The sequence below is a fragment of the Ambystoma mexicanum genome, chromosome 13 (genome assembly GCF_040938575.1).
Source record: "Ambystoma mexicanum isolate Mex_15411 chromosome 13, UKY_AmexF1_1, whole genome shotgun sequence".
In the NCBI taxonomy this organism is placed as follows: domain Eukaryota; kingdom Metazoa; phylum Chordata; class Amphibia; order Caudata; family Ambystomatidae; genus Ambystoma; species Ambystoma mexicanum.
Genome location: NC_090938.1, coordinates 797156394 through 797177722, shown reverse-complemented (window position 1 = coordinate 797177722; position 21329 = coordinate 797156394). Strand labels below are relative to the sequence as shown.

At 48.3% G+C, this 21329-nt stretch overlaps 1 protein-coding gene across 8 annotated transcripts in view; it reads left to right on the top strand.

The window, feature by feature from the left end:
• Positions 1-21329, top strand: part of SYNGAP1 (synaptic Ras GTPase activating protein 1) — a 2054767-nt gene that overhangs the window by 1543794 nt on the left and 489644 nt on the right. For all 8 annotated transcript variants that reach the window (XR_011283210.1, XM_069635198.1, XM_069635197.1 and 5 more), the window contains one exon: positions 13550-13653. Coding sequence is in view for 7 of the 8 variants with exons in the window: in XM_069635198.1 (XP_069491299.1) it covers positions 13550-13653 (104 nt within the window). In the remaining variant the exon portion in view is untranslated. The remainder of the gene's footprint in view (positions 1-13549; positions 13654-21329) is intronic.

Below are 21329 nucleotides of genomic sequence, written 5' to 3'. Positions count from 1 at the left end.
CGTTCCCCTGGGGTTTGCGATGGTTAGATTAAGGATTCAGGTCCCTCCCTGCCCATCCAGTGCCCTCCCTTACCTGCCTAAGTTTCACTATAAACGAACGCTATGCAGACGAAGGTGTTCAGGGTGCCCATCAGGGTGCCCTCTCACCCTTTTCGGGTTAAGTTAGGGATCATGGATTCCTCCCTAGGCTTCTTGCTTCGCGTTGGATCTATGCTTCCTAGTCACTTTCTACTGGTTCTGGCCAGAAAGCTTAGTTTCTCGAGGTTTGTGTGCATGGTAGTTGGGAGTGCCTTCCCACATTATGGGAATGGCGTTCGGGGCATCCCCCCCACGGCCTCTGGTTTGTTAAGTTAGAGATCCTGGATTCCACTCTGGGCATATTGTTTCCCACTGGGTCTATGCTTATTCGCTTCCTTGTGGTTCTGGAGTGAGAAGCCAAGTTTCAGTGGTATGTGTGCATGGTAGTTGGGAGTACGTTCCCACATTATGGGAATGGCGTTCGGTCGATCCCCCCCACGGCCTCCGGTTTGTTAAGTTAGAGATCCTGGATTCCATTCTGGGCATATTGTTTCCCACTGGGTCTATGCTTATTCGCTTCCTTGTGGTTCTGGAGTGAGAAGCCAAGTTTCAGTGGTATGTGTGCATGGTAGTTGGGAGCACGTTCCCACATTATGGGAATGGCGTTCGGTCGATCCCCCCCACGGCCTCCGGTTTGTTAAGTTAGAGATCCTGGATTCCATTCTGGGCATATTGTTTCCCACTGGGTCTATGCTTATTCGCTTCCTTGTGGTTCTGGAGTGAGAAGCCAAGTTTCAGTGGTATGTGTGCATGGTAGTTGGGAGCACGTTCCCACATTATGGGAATGGCGTTCGGGGCATCCCCCACACAGCCTCCGGTTTGTTAAGTTAGAGATCCTGGATTCCACTCTGGGCATATTGTTTCCCACTGGGTCTATGCTTATTCACTTCCTTGTGGTTCTGGAGTGAGAAGCCAAGTTTCAGTGGTATGTGTGCATGGTAGTTGGGAGCACGTTCCCACATTATGGGAATGGCGTTCGGTCGATCCCCCCCACGGCCTCCGGTTTGTTAAGTTAGAGATCCTGGATTCCATCCTGGGCATATTGTTTCCCACTGGGTCTATGCTTATTCGCTTCCTTGTGGTTCTGGAGTGAGAAGCCAAGTTTCAGTGGTATGTGTGCATGGTAGTTGGGAGCACGTTCCCACATTATGGGAATGGCGTTCGGGGCATCCCCCACACAGCCTCCGGTTTGTTAAGTTAGAGATCCTGGATTCCACTCTGGGCATATTGTTTCCCACTGGGTCTATGCTTATTCACTTCCTTGTGGTTCTGGAGTGAGAAGCCAAGTTTCAGTGGTATGTGTGCATGGTAGTTGGGAGCACGTTCCCACATTATGGGAATGGCGTTCGGGGCATCCCCCACACAGCCTCCGGTTTGTTAAGTTAGAGATCCTGGATTCCACTCTGGGCATATTGTTTCCCACTGGGTCTATGCTTATTCACTTCCTTGTGGTTCTGGAGTGAGAAGCTAAGTTTCAGTGGTATGTGTGCATGGTAGTTGGGAGCACGTTCCCACATTATGGGAATGGCGTTCGGTCGATCCTCCCCACGGCCTCCGGTTTGTTAAGTTAGAGATCCTGGATTCCATTCTGGGCATATTGTTTCCCACTGGGTCTATGCTTATTCGCTTCCTTGTGGTTCTGGAGTGAGAAGCCAAGTTTCAGTGGTATGTGTGCATGGTAGTTGGGAGTACGTTCCCACATTATGGGAATGGCGTTCGGTCGATCCCCCCCACGGCCTCCGGTTTGTTAAGTTAGAGATCCTGGATTCCATTCTGGGCATATTGTTTCCCACTGGGTCTATGCTTATTCGCTTCCTTGTGGTTCTGGAGTGAGAAGCCAAGTTTCAGTGGTATGTGTGCATGGTAGTTGGGAGCACGTTCCCACATTATGGGAATGGCGTTCGGTCGATCCCCCCCACGGCCTCCGGTTTGTTAAGTTAGAGATCCTGGATTCCATTCTGGGCATATTGTTTCCCACTGGGTCTATGCTTATTCGCTTCCTTGTGGTTCTGGAGTGAGAAGCCAAGTTTCAGTGGTATGTGTGCATGGTAGTTGGGAGCACGTTCCCACATTATGGGAATGGCGTTCGGGGCATCCCCCACACAGCCTCCGGTTTGTTAAGTTAGAGATCCTGGATTCCACTCTGGGCATATTGTTTCCCACTGGGTCTATGCTTATTCACTTCCTTGTGGTTCTGGAGTGAGAAGCTAAGTTTCAGTGGTATGTGTGCATGGTAGTTGGGAGCACGTTCCCACATTATGGGAATGGCGTTCGGTCGATCCTCCCCACGGCCTCCGGTTTGTTAAGTTAGAGATCCTGGATTCCATTCTGGGCATATTGTTTCCCACTGGGTCTATGCTTATTCGCTTCCTTGTGGTTCTGGAGTGAGAAGCCAAGTTTCAGTGGTATGTGTGCATGGTAGTTGGGAGCACGTTCCCACATTATGGGAATGGCGTTCGGGGCATCCCCCACACAGCCTCTGGTTTGTTAAGTTAGAGATCCTGGATTCCACTCTGGGCATATTGTTTCCCACTGGGTCTATGCTTATTCACCTCCTTGTGGTTCTGGAGTGAGAAGCCAAGTTTCAGTGGTATGTGTGCATGGTTGATGGAGGCGCGTTCCTCCGTCTCTGGGCAGGTGACACCTAATTCAATATATAAATGAAATGCGGTTTCCTTTTGTAATATTTCAGTAATGTATTAATAGCAAGGTTGCTTTTATAACATTTGCATCCTAATGATACATTTGGTTGAGCTTGATTGGTGTTAGCAGGAGCATGCGTTAGTTGTACTGTAAAAGTGAACAGTTTCTCTATAGTTTCTATGTATTATCTCTCACTTCGGTGCCTTACATTGGGAGTTGCCTGTCACATTGAAGGTGTAATGAAGAAAACCATCAATAATGACTTACATGTGCTAACATACTACACTGCTGCTGATTGCGTCTCGGGAGGTTTAGAGCTGCGCCACGTGTTCTGCTTCATCTCCATTTTGTCTCATATGTCAGGCATTTCCACTCTCCTCGGCTCCCCTCTCTTCTTTTTAAGGTGAACTATTTGATCATAAGGAGTGGCTCACCAAATCATGGCAAGTTCCCTTCCCGGCAAAGCGCTCTGTCACCATTTAGATGAAACAGTGCTTTATAAACCAACATGTTTTGTATGCAGATATATTTGTAATACGATTTGTTGCGACATGTTTCTATTCCACTATATCTGGAGGGTTCATCCAAAATGACGACCAGTTGCATATTGTCATGGTTACACGCAGAAATCTAGCATTCTCTCGAAGCGCACATCACAGAATCCTCCTCTGAACACTTTGTTTTTATCATTTTGTTCGGAAATAATATTTATCCAAACTGCACGAGCTGCAGCGTGTGCAAGCTGCAGTGTGACTGACTATCTGCTTGATGGGTATTGTGTGTTATTTATTTGGGAGAGCGAGAGAGAGAGAGAGAGAGAGAGAGAGAGAGAGAGAGTGTAACTTGGACTGTAGTCTGTAAATCTGGATTTTAGTATGCATGGGATTCAGTCTGTATATATCTGGATCGCAGAGTGTGAGCAGCTACGTATATGCCTCAGCTGAAGTGTATCATTCTGGGACCCAGTGTATAGTTTAGTTTAGTTTATTTTCTTATATAGCACTTGTATAGAAATCACCCCAAAGACAGTCACAGAACATATTTACAGGTGAAAAGATGCAACGTAGGCACAGGACATATTTACAATGATACAGAAATGTTAGAATATATAGAAAAATAGGAATGTGTCCGCCCGGGTTGTAGTGTATGCTGGGACTGCTGTCTCTGTTTCATGCCTGCAGTGGCCACATCTGGGCCTCCATTCGGATAGCACAGAGTCTATCTAGGCTGAACTGTGCACATGGGGGCTGCAGCACAGATGGATTGCATATCTGGGCTGTGTGTATTGTGACACGGTACCCTGAAGAATTCTGGGGCTGCTAGGAAGGTGCCACCCTGACCCAGAGAGGGTGAGGGGAGGATCCCCATGCCACCTTACCCTGTTTCTTGGCCCATGCTATGGAAGCCCCACATTTCCCCACCACAAGCTAGGCCCAGCAATCCAGCCTTTCCCCACCCACTGCCCCCTCAGGGGAGACTAGCCCTAGAGGCTTAAACGCCTGCAATTGTATGAAGGCTAATGGGAAGAATCGCCCTCCTTCGTTCTGGGATCCTTAAGCTCACCCTGCCCAGGGCCACGCCCCTGCCACCCCTTTATATGGGATCGACGAAGGTAGCACATGCATTGCTACGTTCGCCAGTTCACCCAGCACATCAAAGGAACAGTGTTTTAAAGTCTGCAGGACCCACAACAAACACGTTGTTCCTGGAGATACCTTGTTTCAAGTCTGCGACATTCCAAACATGGAAAAACGTGTACTGGAAGTTGTGTTACAACTCTGTTACTCTCCAGCAACAGAATCTTATGCTGGAGAAACAAAGTATTCTGCTCCCCACTCGCACAATGCTAGCAGCAAATCAGAATGCATGGAAGCGTACCCACCACGTTGCCAGCCTGTAATTCACAATGAAGCAAATCTAAGAAATGGTGACAGGCCAGATATAGGCTTGATCCAACCCCCTGAGGCGAAGGTAGGTAGCCCCAAGTGCACTAAATTACAACTCCCGGGTACAACTCCTCTGCGAAAGAAGCACCCAGAGGAGGGAACATAGTACAATGTAACCAGCCCCAATGGCTGAGTCTGGGGTGTTGTGGCTAGTGCTGGGAGGAGTTTGGAGTCTGATAGAATGCCATGAACGATCGGAGGCTGTTGGAGGTCAGCGGGGAGAAGGAGTCTGGGGGTGATGGTAATATCAGGAAGAGGTGGTAAAGGTCTGAAGGAGGTAGTGGGGATCGGGAGGAGGTGGTAGGGATCGAGAGGAGGTGATGAGATTGGAGGAGGTGGTAATATCAGGAGGTACTAGGGAAGATCTGGGTGGGATGGCTATACTAGGATGAAATGCTAAGAAACTGCAGCAGGCACTAACTTTTGGATGGGGGGGTGAAGACCCAGAGAAGGTGGTAAGAGATTGGAGTGGTTGGAGGAGGTGGAAACAACAGGAGAAGGTGGTAAACCCAAAGATGATCTCCTAACAGTTAGAAGAGGGGGTGACAAAAACAGCAAATATACCACAGTTCCTGTGTACCAGGACCGTCTGGTCCTAGGTAGTACCAGACGGTGGGAAGAGGAACGAGTCAGGGACAGAAAAATCACTGTCAGATCAGAGAGGTGAAGGTGAAAGAAAACCAGGTTTACGGCAAATGAGCTGTAGAGGGGCCCTGGGCACAAGAGGCTGGAAGTAGGAACACCCAGCTCCAACTCTATACCATCAAACACTCAAACTATGGCTACAGATGCTAGAGGTCACTCAGCGGGGACCCAGATAAAGCCTGCACCTAGCTAGCTCAGAAGGGATCCAGATAAATCCTGCACCTAGCTAGCTCAAAAGGGACCCAGATAAAGCCTGCACCTAGCTAACTCAGAAGGGACCCAGATAAAGCCTGCACCTAGCTAGCTCAGAAGGGACCCAGATAAAGCCTGCACCTAGCTAGCTCAGAAGGGACCCAGATAAAGCCTGCACCTAGCTAGCTCAGAAGGGACCCAGATAAAGCCTGCACGGATTGGCCACACTCCGGGAAGGACGAAAGGACTTGGCACCCAGAGTGACAAACTTTGTTTGGCTGGCGCTGGAAATGCTCTGTTTATTTCTTTGACTTTTGTGCTGAACCTATGGGCTTCTGAGCACCACACAAGGGCTCTGAGACTTACAATGTCAGAAGCGGAGTGTACAAAGTCTTTGATGGAAGTCTGACATGTCCCTAAACTAAGAAGGCATTGTACTGTACTCAATACCTGCATTCCCACTAGAGCCACCCCGGGCTTAGCAAGATGAGATCTGCTCATCACTAATAAAATGGACATTCCCGTGAATGGACTCTGGCCACCCTCTATGGGCTCTCCCCCTTCTCCTGCATCTGAAGCCAGAAACTTTGGAGCCATCTTTGACTCCTCTCTCTCTTTCCGCTCTCACATCGTGGACCTTGACAAGAAGGTCAATTTTCAACTCCACCTCCTCAGAGGTTGCCTTCCTTTCCTCACTTTTCCCCAGAAGCTCAATGTCTCTAGAGCTCCACTACTCTCTAGGCTGGACTACTGCAACAGTCTCTTCCTTAATCTGCCCTCCTCCTCTCTCCGCCCCCTCCAGCTTATCCATAATAGTGCTTCAAGACTTATCCTTGGCCTCAAGCCCAGGGACAATATCTCTCCAGCCCTAAAATCTCTCCACTGGCCCCTGTTGCTGCAAAGATCAAATTCAAATCCCTCTGCATCATCCATAAGGCTGGGTGGGGCTGTGGACCACTCTACTTCCAACTTGCTCTCACCAAATATTCTCCCTCCAGGTCTTAACGCTCCTGCGGCTCCATCTCTCTACTTGCCAAGCGCTTCTCTAAGCGGCCAGCTGGTGGCCTATCTCTTTCCTCGGCTGGCTCCCTCCTCTTGAGCAGCCTCCCCCTTACTCTCTGCCTTGAGCCGGATCTCCTGTAATTCCAGGAGCTCCTCAAGACTTACCTTTTCACCTCCTCTTTCCCCCTCTCCCTCCCGTGCTAAAACCCCACAGTCGCTGAGATTGGTGACCTGGGCCCTATGTGTCCTTCCGGGCCCGCCCAAATGCCTTCAGCCTTCCGCCCTCTCCCAGCACTTGCCTTTGGGCAGCCACTGGCCTGTGTTTTCTCACAGGCCTGCACTTACTGTATTGGTAGGCGATCTCTCCTTACCTAGTGATCTGTGCCAGGCATTTAACTGTTGCTCGCAACAGACTCCCTGGCACTACCCTGTGTGGAATTCCTAGCGCTTGAGCCCCTTCCCTGGCCCCTTCTCTCTGTCTGCACTTGCACGCTCGGAGTGCTGATAAGGCCTTGTTCATCAGTTGTATTCTGTTTGCCTTTGTTCCCTCCCCATGTTGCCCTGTGGGCGCTATGAAGCACAATTTCATGATGTCTAAGCGCCTTACAAATGTACAAAAAATAAAAAATGAGGTGGGCCCTGGTTTCTACTTGGCTGAGCATGGCATTAAAGGACGAACCTGGCCTGTTGGTCAGACATGCTGTAGACTTAGGGACCGCTGTGACCCACAGAACTATTGGGTGACATTCAAGGTGCTCCTTTTCAGTCAGGGCTCTGTGGCTGTTGAGCTGAAGATGGCGACCCCGTTGCACAAGTCATTTGTGAGCAGTATACATATCTGTCGAGCTGTCGGGTATATGTGCCGCACGTGTACATGTGTAGTGTTTTACTTGTGGACGCCCACTGCATACACATGATTCAGAATTAAAAACGAATACTCGGTCGAAATAAAGGCTAAGTATTCAGCATCAAAATGTTAAGATTATGAAAGCAATCCCAGTGTACCAATTACATGGAAAAAAAGTCTTCAGCACAAATGTTCTTTTATTGGGAACAAAACACAGCATGTGCTTCCAAGCCCGTATTGCACAGTTTCGGATGAATGCAATGGAATGGAGACAACCCGCGCACCCAAGTGCAACTTATCAGCAAAAGACTATTAGAGGACGGACTCATTCAGGCTGGGCGCCACGCGACCCGAGGGGGTGGGGGGCGGGGGCGCAACCCCGGGATCAGACCGCTGCTATGAAGACAGCACACCAAAGCGACGGATTGATTTACGTTGAAATTGGGTGGCCTTCAAAAGCGGCAATATCATACTTCTGGGAGGGGGGGGGGGTCCACCTCCTTACCCCCCCAACCCCCAGCAACGCCTTGGAAAGCCATTGCTTCGCCACCCTCTCTTCCCACACGGGTGTTTTTTTTATTTTATTAGGGGGGTGTCACCCTCAAACCCACTTACCTTCCCGCCTCCTCACTTCCCTGCCAAAGCATTCTACCTCAACACCCCACCACAGGCACACAAACACACGCTGCCGCCCCCCTCGCCGTCCCCTTTCACAAACATTCTTCCTCGTCCTCCACACACACAAACAGACTAACATACAGAATCCCACTAGCTCACACCCACCCACACACATGCTCCATAAACCCAGAAGACTTACCTGGGAGGGGCGCCCGCAGCTGCTCCCCTCTTCCGGCTCCGCTGCACCTGTCTGCCCCAGCGTGCACTCGTGTGCGTCCAGGTGCGTGGCCATTCCGCCTAGGGTCTCCGAGCGGTCTTTCTAAATCGATTTGTTTTGTTTGTGTCTCTTTTAACAATTTTCACTCATGACCATGAAACCAGTGCTGCTTGCAAACATGTAACAGCGCGTTGTGATCATATTCCTGGGTGGGTCCCGTGTTCACGCTCCCTGTCCCCAAAAGCATGTTATGCTCTCCCTACATCCCATGTACCCCTTGTTTCTGTACTGCCCCTTCCCCACCACTGACCTCTGTGACAGCTGCCAACTCGCAGCGGCGTCATTGATCAGATCTCGGGCCCTCCCCGAGCAGGCATAACATCCCACGCATGGCACCTGCCCCTCCCACTGCCCCCTTAACACCACATCTCCTTTCCTTACAGGGCCATGCGCAGTGAGGCCGCCTTACATTGCAATACCTCGATACAGCACATGGCTGACTAAACACCGCACATTTGCCACTAACATAACAGAGCCGCAGGCAACATAGGGAGGGGTGACCTCAATGAGCGTGAATCCTTCGGACATTAGTATTTCCTTCATGAGGATTAGATCAGCAGCAATCAGGGTACACATGGGTGCAGATCCTGCTACTGCCCCCCCCCCCAATAAAGTAGGACCTCATTACAAGCCTGGCGGTCTGGGAATAAGGGTGCCAGATTAATAGAATGCCTGCAGGACCCCGTGGACCCGGCAGGTCTGACTGCAGGCATGTTATTCACGGAAGCACCGGCACCATTCCCGTGGAGTCCAGTAGGGACTTACACTTACACTTTACGCCAACTGACATCCCGGGCTGCCCGGACTTGTAATGTCCCGGGGGCACCGCAATCTCAGGCAGCGGAACAGTGTTACGCAACGGTAGGTTACCGCCGACCTTGTAATGAGGCTCATTGGGCCTCATTACAAGCATGGTGGTCCGGGAACTACGGTACCGTAGTTCCCGGGCCGCCATACTAGGGGCTGTGCTCACAGGTGCCTGATATCCCACCAGGTTTTTCTTGGTGGGCTGACCGGCACCCGCGAGCACAGCACGTCGGATGCACCAGCACAACTCTGCATGTGCCGGTGCATCCGACGTCCCCATCCCCATTCAGCCCTAAGGGGCAGAATGGGGATGAGGAGGCCCTTGATTCCGGCACCCGAAAATGGGCAAGTACCGGGTCCACCTAACTCTGCATGACGGCACGGCTACTGCCAGAGTTGTAATGAGGCCCATTGTGTTCTTTAAAAAAAACAGATTTAAGCAATACAAAGCATATATGGTGCTCATAACGAGGTCAGCGGTGACCCGCCGCTGCTACTGGCGGGGTTGCCGCCAACTTCGTAATACCGTTTCCTCCGCCTGATATCTCACAACCACCGGGACATTACAAGTTGCGGCGGGCCAGGATGTCAGGCGGCGGAAACTGTAAGTCCCCATTCTCGTGGAGTTCCATAGGACTCCATGGGAGTGGGGACACGGAAGCACCGGCATCGTTGCTAACGGTGCCAGTGCTTCTGTGAAAACTATGCCTGCAGGGGCCGCTGCTCCCGGCAGGTCAGACCTATCGGAAGCACCGGCCCCTGCAGCCATTCTCGTAGTCTGGCAGTCCGGAAAGGGTGACGGTATGTTGTTACCAACACCCTTTTTTCCAGACCTCCAGACTATGCTATGATGCTATGTTATGTTACTATGCATATTAAATTGCAGCACATGTTGCAGTTGCTGAGAGCCTAGGACTACAACTCCCATCAGCTATAGCCAGCATAGATGCTGATGAGGGGGCCATGAGAGTTCTAGTTCAAAATATCAACAGAACCCTTTTCTATAGCATTTTGGCATGAAATGATGTGCAGGGAACTTGCATTAGACCCAGGCTATTTTCCAACAATCAAAAGCCCCAAAGGCATGTATATCAAAATGGTTTCCTAAAAGAGGGTTACATTTCAATGAAACACGATTTTAGTGCAGCATATTTTGTGCTTGCTTCTCTTTCAAAACGGCTAGATTTAGCCTAAAATCGAAATAAAACGAACAGTTACATTTATGGAAAACAGAAAAACAGCAAAGTCCACAAATGCAGGATAATGTAGCAAATTGCATTTCCCGGCAACGTGTGTTTAAAAAGTAAAAGGAATCCGATATTTTTGACATCTTCAGCTGCTATTTCCATACATGGCATGGCGAATTAAGACCTTTCCTTCCTAAAAAAGAGATGGGGATTGACAATATATTACACAAAAAGAATAACTCGTCCGGCATGGTTGCTTCTTAAAGGTACCATTCACATCTGTGCATATGAATTGCATAGAAACGCACAGCAAATGGTGTTGTGTTTTGCACTTTTGTATCAAAAAATGAAGGCGTTGCAGGTCTGCACAACACTATTAACAAATTGCCAACTTTGTGTCCGGTAGGATATTGAGCACATTTGTTGGCACTGCTGAGAGTTAGGGATTCAGCTGGCATGCAAAGGTGTGAACGTATAACCTGGCTGGCAGGATCAGTGCTCTGCTTCTTGCTTCAGCAGGTTGCTGGCAGGATCAGTGCTCCTTGTTTTAACAGGTTGCTTGAAGAATTTGCTATTTGATCTCTAGTCCTGGTTTCAGCAGGTTATTTGAGGGTTTTATGTTCTAGTCCTGCTAGTAGGATCAGTGATCTGAAGATTGCTGACAGGTTCAGATGGTGGTTCTGGTTTCAAATAAGTTGCTGGCAGTTTTGGCCTTGTCCTTTCAGCAGGTTGCTCGAAGGTTTTGTGCTCTAGTCCTTGTTTCAGAAGGTTTCTGGCTGGCTTTGCATGCTAGTCCTTGCTTCAGCACGTTGCTGATAGGTTTTGTGATGTGATCTTAACATCCTCAGTTTGCTGGCTGGATTTGCTCTCTGGTCCTGGATTCAGCAGGTTGCTGGCAGGTTTTTTGTTGCGGTCTAAACATCCTCTAGATTGCTGGCCGTTTTTGCGTTCTTGTTCTGGCATAAGCACGTTGCTTGCAGGATTTGCACTCTGATCCTTCCTTCAGCAGGTTGCTGGCAGGATTTGCACTATGATCCATTGCCTAAGGAGGTTGTTAGCAGATTGTGCACTCTATTCCTTCCTGCAGCAGGTTGCTGGCAGGTTTTGTGCTCTCAACCTTGCTTCAACAGGTTTGTGGCAAGTTTTGTGCTCTCGTCCTTGCTTCAGCTGGTTGCTGATAGGTTTTGTGTTATGATTTTAACATCTTCTAGGTAGTCCTTACTTCAGCAGGTTGCTGGTATGCTTTGTGTTGGATTCGTAAAATTCTCTAGGTTGCTGGCAGGTGTGCGCGCTCGCCCTTGCTTTAACAGGGTGCTGGCAGGTTTAGTGCTCTTGTCTTTGCTTCAACGGGTTGCTGGCAGGTTTTGTGCCCTGGTCCTTGCTTCAGCAAGTTGCTGGCAGGTTGTGCCCTGTCTCCTTGCCTCAGCAGGTTTCTGACCTGTTTTGTGCTCTCATCCTCACTTCAGCAGGTTGCCGGCAGGTTTAATGTTATGATAATAACATCCTCTAGGTTTCTGGCAGGTTTGTGCTTTGGTCCTTGCTTCAACAGGTTGCTGACAGGTTATGTGCTCTAGTCCTTGCTTCAGAAGGTTGCTGACAGGTTTTGTGCTCTCGTCCTTGCTTCAGCAGGCTGCTGGCAGGTGTTGTGCTCTGTCCTTTCTTCAGCAGGTTGTTGGGCGGGTGTGTGCTCTTGTCCTTTCTTCAGCCTGTTGCTGACAGGTTGTGTTCAAGCTCTTGCTTCAGCAGTTTGCAGGCAGGTTTTGTGCTCTCATTCTTGCTTCAGCAGGTTGCTGGCAGGTTTGTGATGTGATCTTAACATCCTCAGTTTGCTGACTGGTTTTGCACTCTGGTCCTGGATTCAGCAGGTTGCTGGCAGGTTTTGTGTTGCGGTCTAAACATCCTCTAGATTGCTGGCAGTTTTTGCGCTCTTGTTCTGGCATAAACATGTTGCTCACAGGAATTGCACTCTGATCCTTGCTAAAGCAGGTTTCCGGCAGGTTATGTGCTCTCATCCTTCCTTCAGCAGGTTTCTGGCTGCCTTGCACTCTGGCCCTTCCTTAAGCAGGTTGCTGGCAGGTTGTGTGCTCTCTTCTTTGCTTCAACGGGTTGCTGGCAGGTTTTGTCCTCTGATCCTTGCTTAAGGAGGTTGCTGGCAGAATTTGCACTTGGTTCCTTCCCGCAGCAGGTTGCTGGCAAGTTCTGTGCTCTCAACCTTGCTTCAACAGGTTTCTGGCAGGTTGTGTGCTCTAGTCCTTACTTAAGCAGGTTGTTGGTAGGCTTTGTATTGGATTCGTAAAATTCTCTAGGTTGCTGGCAGGTTTGCACTCTGGCCCTTGCTTAAGCAGGTTGATGGCAGGTTGTGTGCTCTGGTCCTTGCTTCAGCAAGTTGCTGGCAGGTTTGCGCTCTGGTCCTTGCTTCAGCAGGTTGCTGGCAAATTGCGCCCTGTCTCCTTGCTTCAGCAGATTTCTGACCGGTTTAGTGCTCTCATCCTTGTTCTTTGGTCCTTTTTTCATCAGGTTGCTGGCAGGTTATGTGCTCTCATCCTTGCTTCAGTAGGTTGATGGCAGGTTTTGTGCTCCTGTCTTTGCTTCACCAGATTTTGTGCTCTTGTCCTTGTTTCAGCAGGTTGCTGGCAGGTCCGAACTCGGGTCCTTGCTTCAGTAGGTTACTTGCAGGTTTTGCCCACTCGTCCTTGCTTCAGCAGGTTGCAGGCAGGTCTTACGCTCTGATCCATGCCTCATCAGGTTACTGGCAGGTTTTGCGCTCTCATTCTTGCTTAAGCAGGTTAATGGCAAGTTTTGCATTCTGATCTTTGCTTCAGCAAGTTTCTAGTAAGTTCTGCACTCTGTTCCTTGCTTTAGCAGGTTTCTGGCAGGTTTGTCCTCTAGTCTTTGCTTCAACAGGTTTCTGGCAAGTTTTGTGCTCTAGACCTTGCTTTAGCAGGTTGATGGCAGATTTTGTGTTATGAACTTAACATCCTCTAGGTTGTTGGCAGGTTGTGTGCTCTAGTCCTTGCTTCATGAGATTGCTGGCAGGTTTTGTGTTACGATCTTAACATCCTCTAGGTTGCTAGCAGGTGTGCTCTCCGGGCCTTGCTTCAACAGGTTGCTGGCAGGTTTTGTGCTCTAGTCCTTGCTTCAGCAGGTTGCTGGCAGGGGTTGTGCTCTCTTCCTTGCTTCAGGGGGTTTCTGGTAGATTTTATGTTACAATCTTAACAACCTCTAGGTTGCTGGCAGATCACATTTAAAAAGCTGTCCATTTCCATTTAAATGCTCGTGTTCTCACCCTCTTTTCTCTCTTTTGCAGATTACCACATTGCCCGCTCCCGAAGGAAGAGTGTCCCGGGAGGGAAGCAGTACAGCCGGGAGTACAGCATGGACCCCCCGCCTGTGCCCCCCTTCCGGCCGTCGGTAAGAGATCGCCATCTACACTCTAATAGCATCTTTCATGAGTTTATGCTCACTCTGTCTCACTCAGTGGGTATTGTGGCTGTCTCTCCTCTTCCAAATGTCCCTCAGTCTCTCAGAGTTTTATCTCTCTTTGTATATGGCCCTCTCGATAGGTAGATTGATCTATAGGTAGATAGGTAGACAGACAGATGATAGATATTAGAAAGATAAATAGATACATAGACAGAGGCATACAGATAGATAGAAGTGACCGACAGGTAGATGAATCGATAGATAATCGATGGCTAGATGTGCACATACCAATATAATTTATAATGCTGGAGAGGTAGTGCTGTAATATCTACAGATTTCACTGTGGCGCTATATTCAGAAGTAACTTTAAAGAGGAACGTGAACCTGCATTATCCCCTGTAACCAGGCCCAGGTGAAGATGTGTGGGGGCCCAATGCTTAGAGCGGAAATAGCCTGAAGTACCCATGGGGTGAATACATTACAATGGTGACAAAGATAAGGTTAACAGTAGCCGATTATCACGAGACAGCCCGCCATCAGGGAGCTTAAACCCAAAACGCCCACTCAAGAGCTCTAAACACTGATGTGGAGGAACCAGTGTTAGAAGGCAATGAGGTGATAACACTTCTGTATATTCTTTATATCCAGTGGGAAGAGAAAACACAGCTTGTAATGTGAACGCGACAAAGCACACATTTTAAGCCCCCAGAGCGAAAAAGAGAAATTAATATATCGCAGTGTTACACGACTGCTGACTGGCAAAATGGGGGAAGTTGAAGCGCTGCCCTTGCCTGTAACTTTTTGCCTGGCCCTCTTTTGATCCCCACTACCCCCTAATTCTTGCACGTATGAAGCTTTGTAGTCACAGCTCTCGAATTATTTCTTTAAAACAGGTCTCTTTTAAACAACCTATACGTGCATGGCCCTCATTACGACCCTGGCGGAAAGGGGTTTATGCCAGCGTAAACCATGGCGTACCTTTCCGCCCGACTACGAGTTCCCGTAGCGCCATGGTGATTTTTACGCCTGCTTTTTGCAGGCGGAAAAATCCATGGCGCTACGGGACTTGTCGTTAATTACGCCACCGTAATTTACGGTGGCGTAATTAACGCCTTCCCCACTCCCATTATACCCTATGGGGCAAAAATGGGAATGGGGAAGGGTAAATGGGGATTGGGGACTTACCGCCCCGCCAAGGTCGGAATGGGGCGGTAAGTCCGCCAACCCCCATGGCGGAGTTGGCAGCTTTGCGCCATGGACCATGGTGCAAATTGCACCATGGTTCTCCGCCAGGGTCGTAATGAGGCCCCATGACTTTTGTGCACACCGTGGGTGCTACGAAGGGACTGCGTTCACGAATGGCACCTTGTGAAAAGAACAAATAAATGAATAGGAACCCTTCCTGGACGAATGTATCAAAATTCCCTTCACCAGTTTTGATCATTTTTCAACAAGCACGGATATTACTCTGGATGAATGCACAAGATCGGAAATGTGAAAATATATTGGGCTGTTTAAGAGAGACAAGCTGTCAAACCTTCACGTAATGTAGAGTGTTTATATTTCAGAAATATTCGTTTCCGTAGGAGACACTGGAATGCACAGACTAGCAACAATATTGTTGCAAACTGTTTCAACATTTTTTGGAGAGCGGCAGGGGCTCTATAGCAGTTACCCCAATTAACAGCAGAGAGACACTCAGGCCCATCAAAATCTCCCCTCCGCAAGAACTGAAGACTCAGCCATGGGACAAAGTTTACTGTCTTTATTATCTAATAAACGGCAGGGATCACACTAGAAAAATATGAATTCTCCAGGGCTCTCGTCTTCTGAGTGTGTGCCACCCGGTCTTATCAGGTGTGACATCACAAAACCAAGCTCTGTCCCTGAAACGTATCCGACATTCACATTGGTCAGTTTAGGCAAACTATGCATGTGTCCTATAGGGGTTAATTCTACTATTGGATAGCCACTTCTGGTGGCTCCGCCTGGGACCCCCTCCACATTTCTCAATCTACAATGTTGCAGGCTCCCAGGAAGACCACTGGCTCCTGCAACATATTATATCTCCACGTGAAAGGTGACTGTGGATTGGGTAGAGTGGGTTCTCCCAGCCCTGGGACCCTGGACGATTACCAGGCAGAGTTTACCTTCTAAAGGCAATTAGAATGAACATGGAGGGGCTGTGAGTTCTCTTATGTTGCCATCACTGATCACCTGAGCCTGGGAGAGTGCATTCAGTTGGCAGTTCGAGAGCAACACTTGTATCTTTCCACCTCTGATTTGGTGGGAGCAGCTTCACTACTTCCACCTCGATTAAATGGGAATTGTCTTGCTCTGCTGGGTCACGGGTGTTGAGACCATGAAATGGAGCTCTCTTGCCTGTAATTATGAATACTATACTGAATATCTTGCAGGTGGCTTATCGTCTTGGTAACCAGGAACTTTCTGACTCCACTCGTCCTGGGCTGGGTGCATTGTTTCTGCTTGCCTCTGGCTGCAGCGATGATGCAATGTAGAGGTGGTCCCAGGTGGAGCCAATAGTAGAATTAACCCCTATAGGACACATCAACGATGGTGGTGAAGGACCTAAGAGTGAGGTGCATCTGTCATGTCTCAGTCTTTGGGCTGAGAGTCGTGTGGGGGTCATGAGGGCCATATGTGGACCTCCGTCTTCAATCCCCCCTCTGGTCGACGAGTCAACCAAATTCCCTAAACGACTCTCTCTGTTCACATGCAATTTCGAAAGCCAAACCTTTGTTATCCCTCTCAGATGTCCATAGTACTTTGCATGGTCGTCCAAACTCCATGTCAGCTAACTGCAGTCTCCACCAGGGTTGCACCAAACCCATTTCCCCCAATAGTCACAGGTGTTGAATAGGAACTCGAACACCATTCCTGCTGGGATCAGAGGAAACTTCGTCAGTTGTGATTTCGGCTTATTCCGTATCTGTGACTGTTCATCTTCTTAAGTCTCTAAGTCTACCAATACTTTCATCCCTATGGTTTTTTCTGTGGTCTATTTTCCATTGTGTGATGGCTAGTCTGATGGCACAAAAGACGTACAACACTAATACCAGGGATGCCACCAGTACCTTCAGTTCGTTGGCCATCCATGTTGGTATACATGAAAAGATATATGACAGCCAGCCTTTGTCCCTTCCTACAGTATTCGTTTTCTGCCTCCATCTTAGAATGCAGCTCTGATAACTGGGTAATGGCCTCTGTCAGGGTCCCATTATCTTCATCATGGGCAGGAATGAATGTACAGTAAGAAGACCAGATCTTGGCACAAATGCCTCCCTCCATGGCTGTGAGGAGGTCTAGAACATATCTGTTCTGGAGAGCCATTAACCTCACTGCTCGCAGCTCTTCGTTGGTGGCATTGAACCCTTTGACGGTTGAATTTATCATCTGCATCAGCTCCCAATGTGTTATTTGGAGCCGTTTGGCGTTTGTGCTTGTTTGGACTGATGGAATGATGGACGCAAAGAACATTTCCGTTCGCTGAGCAGTCTGTGCTCTGGTGGTATCACATCAATGGCCTCTTCCATTTTTGATGATGCATAGTTCCATCTTTTCACTCTGGTCAACCCTACAGATATCCTCTTCCTTTGGCGAGTATCCATTTTGGGGAATCCACCTGCTTGTATGTCCTTCCGGGGCACTACCAATGCTGGTGTGTTCAACTGTATGAGTGAACATGTTCCTCCCCAGTGGGGTGGCAGTTGCAAGTATGCCCTCGACCCGCAGGTCCAGTAGTGGTCCATAAGCGCATCAGTTCCATCCTTCATGCCTAGCACCTCCAAGATCTGCTTACACCACTTATTCTCTCAAACCTTCACTGGACTATCATTCTGGAATCATAAAGAAGCACCTTCAAGTGGTATGATGAGCATGGCCCCTGCTTTGTTTTCCACCCTTGTGAGCAGTTGTGCACTTGATTCCCATTCTTTGAGGCAATTGTCATTTTCCCTTTGCACTATTTCCATTGGAACTGTTAGGAGCACATGTGCTTTGTTCCCAACCACTCCTTCTTTCCCCCATCTTCTACATACACTTGTACATACACTAGCATTTGCGGCCATTCCCAGCATCCCCCTATTTCCCTTGGTCCTGTCTTGGTGCACTGTAACTCTTTTTGAGTCACTATGTTTGTTTCTCCCTTTTGCAGACCTTCAGTGACATGTTCTATGGTCTTGTCTGTACTCCCGTAACCATCCATCATTTCTTGAGTCTTGATGTAACTATCTTTATACTGCAATGTCTTTGTGGACATCCATCTTGGTGTGTTTTGTCTTCCTTGGAATCGTCCTCTTGCGGTGCGGTGCAGAGTGATAAATGCCTGAGGCATTGTGCTCTGGCTTTGGATTTTCAGTTGCTACAAATGTCCTGCTGGCACTCATGTCATAGGGGATGAGAAAACAGACGTAACATCACTCTCTGGAGGTTTGTTTCCCTACCTTGGCCATGTGTTTACACCACATGTTGTTTGAAATACGGTCCGAATCAGTCAGATAGGAATTTACCTGGCTGAAGTCTATGTTTGCACTGTGCATAAGACTCTTTACTTCCTTAGCAGTGCTTATTACCTGCCCAGATATGGCTTCTGTGATGACATGGATAGGGGTTACGTTAGTAGGGGTAAAGCTTGTGCATGTCAAAATAACAGTCATCGTAAAACAAGGAGGGTAAAGAGGTAGAGACAGCAGAAGGCACAAAACATTCTCACAACAATTCGAATTACATTTCCCATTTTGTTATTACTGAGAGTTTTCTTGAGTTGCTCCAAGGGTCTGTAAAACTCATCTCAAAAGCCTCAAAAGTGCATAGTTATGAGGTTATTGTGTGTTAGGTTAAGCTCTATGTCTATAGTATTGGGTGTGTGCTGCATAGAACAATCGCTCCCATACTATAGGTATTCTCGAATCACTGAGTAAGTCAATGATGGATGTGTCCCTGCGTGTCAATTGTGAGTAGGTCTAGGTTACATAAAGCTGAAAATCGTGAAAAACAATCGTGAAGGAATCATCTGCTCTGTTTCTGACTGTATCACAAATCTAATGAATTACTGTTGAAAGGGTATATGTCGATTGGGGACCATATATCTCAGACAGTCTGTACTTTCCCGATGAACACCTATTGTAAGGAAAAGATAATGTGCCTAATCTAGGTGTGTGTATTGTCCTTCCCTAACTCTTTGGTCCGGGACCGGGTTAGCCGTGGTTGTGGTTCTTCTTCTTTGTCTTGTTCCTATTCTTGCATCAAATCATCTTCGTTTGGGTGGAAGGAGGTCTCACCTCGGCAGGGCTTAATGTCGCCAATGGAGTTCCAAACCATTTTACCACTCAATTTAACTGCACAATCTGTGGCCTTCTCTACAACGTACGGCCCTTCAAGCCTGGGCTTATACCAAAGCCGGATGAAGTTTCTCAACAGGACAGTGTCCCCAGGGTAAAATAGTGGCGGCTTTAGGAGTCCTTCATTATTTTCTGGGTTGTTACCTTCGTCGCTGTTCTTCGACCTCTCCTATTGTGTCTGCAGTTGGCAAGAAATAAAAGAGGCGCTAGCCATCAAAGAAGCAACATATTTGTGCATTTAATTTCCAAATACTTGGCATGGTGGCATGGGTGTCTGTCAATGCCCTAGTAGGAGGAGCCAGGGGGAGTCGCATGCACTGTCTAGTTACCACCTCATGGGGCATTAGGTGATGGTCGGATCTGGGCTGATTGTGCAGTACGAACAGAGTTAGGGGCAAACAATGGAGCCATCCCTTTTTTAGGGTGGTTTTTATTTTGCAATCTTCTCTTTGAGCAGGCCGTTGAGGCGCTCACAGAGTCCATTTGCTTGTGGGTGATAGGCACAGGAGAATTTGTCCTTTATCCCCAATAGAGTTGTGGTGTTATCATAAGTCTCATTTACAAAATGAGGTCTATTGTCAGACTGCAGGACCTAACACACACCCCATCTTGGGAACACCTCTCTAACAATGAATTTCGCTGCTCTGAGAACATCAGGGTGTGAGCAGGGGCCGGCTTCGATCCATCAGGAACATAGGCACACAATCACTATCATGTAGCTGTAGCCCTGGCACACCTGGATCATGTCTATGTAGTATATGTGGATGTGTTGGAAGGGTCCGATTGGGCAGGGTATGGCTCCTCTCACTACACGCAAGTATGCCCAGCTGTACATTTCTTGCAGGTGACACAGTTTTCCATCAACGCGGCTATATGCTCTGCCATATTTGAACAGAACCACTCTTCCCCAATGTGTGCGGCAAGTACCTCCTTACCCAGATGAGTAGGATAGTGCAAATGCGTGAGCGCAATCTGCAATAGTGCTGTTGGAATCACTAGTTTGCCTGTGCTCTCCTGTCGCCACAAAACATCCATGGGGGATATTGAACATCCCCTTCTCAACCATAATTCTTTCTCCTCTATCAGTGCCCTTCCCTGAAATTCCATTATCTGCATGCATGGTAAGGTATTATAGCCTTCCTTTAGAATCATATTGCGCACATGGATATGTGTGTTAGATGGGGTATCAAAGTCTGTGATTTCAGATAAATATGCTGCACACCTCGCTTCTGCATCTACGGCTTCGTTGCCCCAGGAGACTTGGTCCTCCCCCCCTCGTCTGGGCCTGGCACTTCACAACCGCTGTGGCTGATGGGAGTTTTAGCGCGTCTATGAGCCTGCCCAATAGGGGTGCGTGCTGCGCTGGTGTGCTGTCAGCATGTTGGAAGCCTCTCCTCTGCCATCTTGACAGCCCAGAGTGTACTGTAGACTTCACGTAGGCCGATTCAGAATACACTGTGACTTCCTGGTCTCTGCGCGCTTCTAATGCCATTATGAGAGCCACTAATTCTGCTGCTTGCGCTGAAAAATGTGAAGGTAATCTTACACTTGCTATTACTTCGGCTGTACCATCCGTCTTTATTCTCATCACTGCAGTCCCCGTATGTCTTTGTCGCGTTGCCTGGTCCATCGTCGAAGATCCGTCAATATAAAGCACTTCTCCCACGTCAAGTGGCATCTACCCCACTTTGGGAAGGTCGTCATACTGTTCCATGTATGTAGCACAGTCGTGTACTGAGGAGAAGGTACCCATCTTCTCCCTAGTCCCCACCCGCTTACCACCATCATATTGGGATGACAGATGAAGAGCCATGATGGAGAACCCATGCCTGAATCATTGCAATAATTCTGTAGCACGTCGTGTATATGAGAGATGATATGCACTCTGCCAACTCTTTAGAATGTAACTGCATGCTGATATAGTGGAGGAAAGTCACCAAGAAGGATGTACTTTGCCGAGCTGTTGAAATGCAGCCATGAACAGAATAGATGTGCGTTAAAACAAGGTCTCTAGACAACGAAAGAATGTCATAAAGAAGATGTAAGAACCTATGCTGAAACAATATGAAAATACTTAAGAATGACAATGTAACTGAAGCACGAAGAGACACATGTACCCTACGATAGAGTTATCACAAACACAAAGAAGAATGAAGGGACTCACTGGTCAATAACCGAAATAAGCTGAAACGCAATACAGAAATAATACATAGAAGCTTGCTTATGAGAGGTATATATTCAACGTTTAGGACGACCATCAGAAGAAGATGGACGACGGCTTATGTCAATCAACTCAGCTACCTC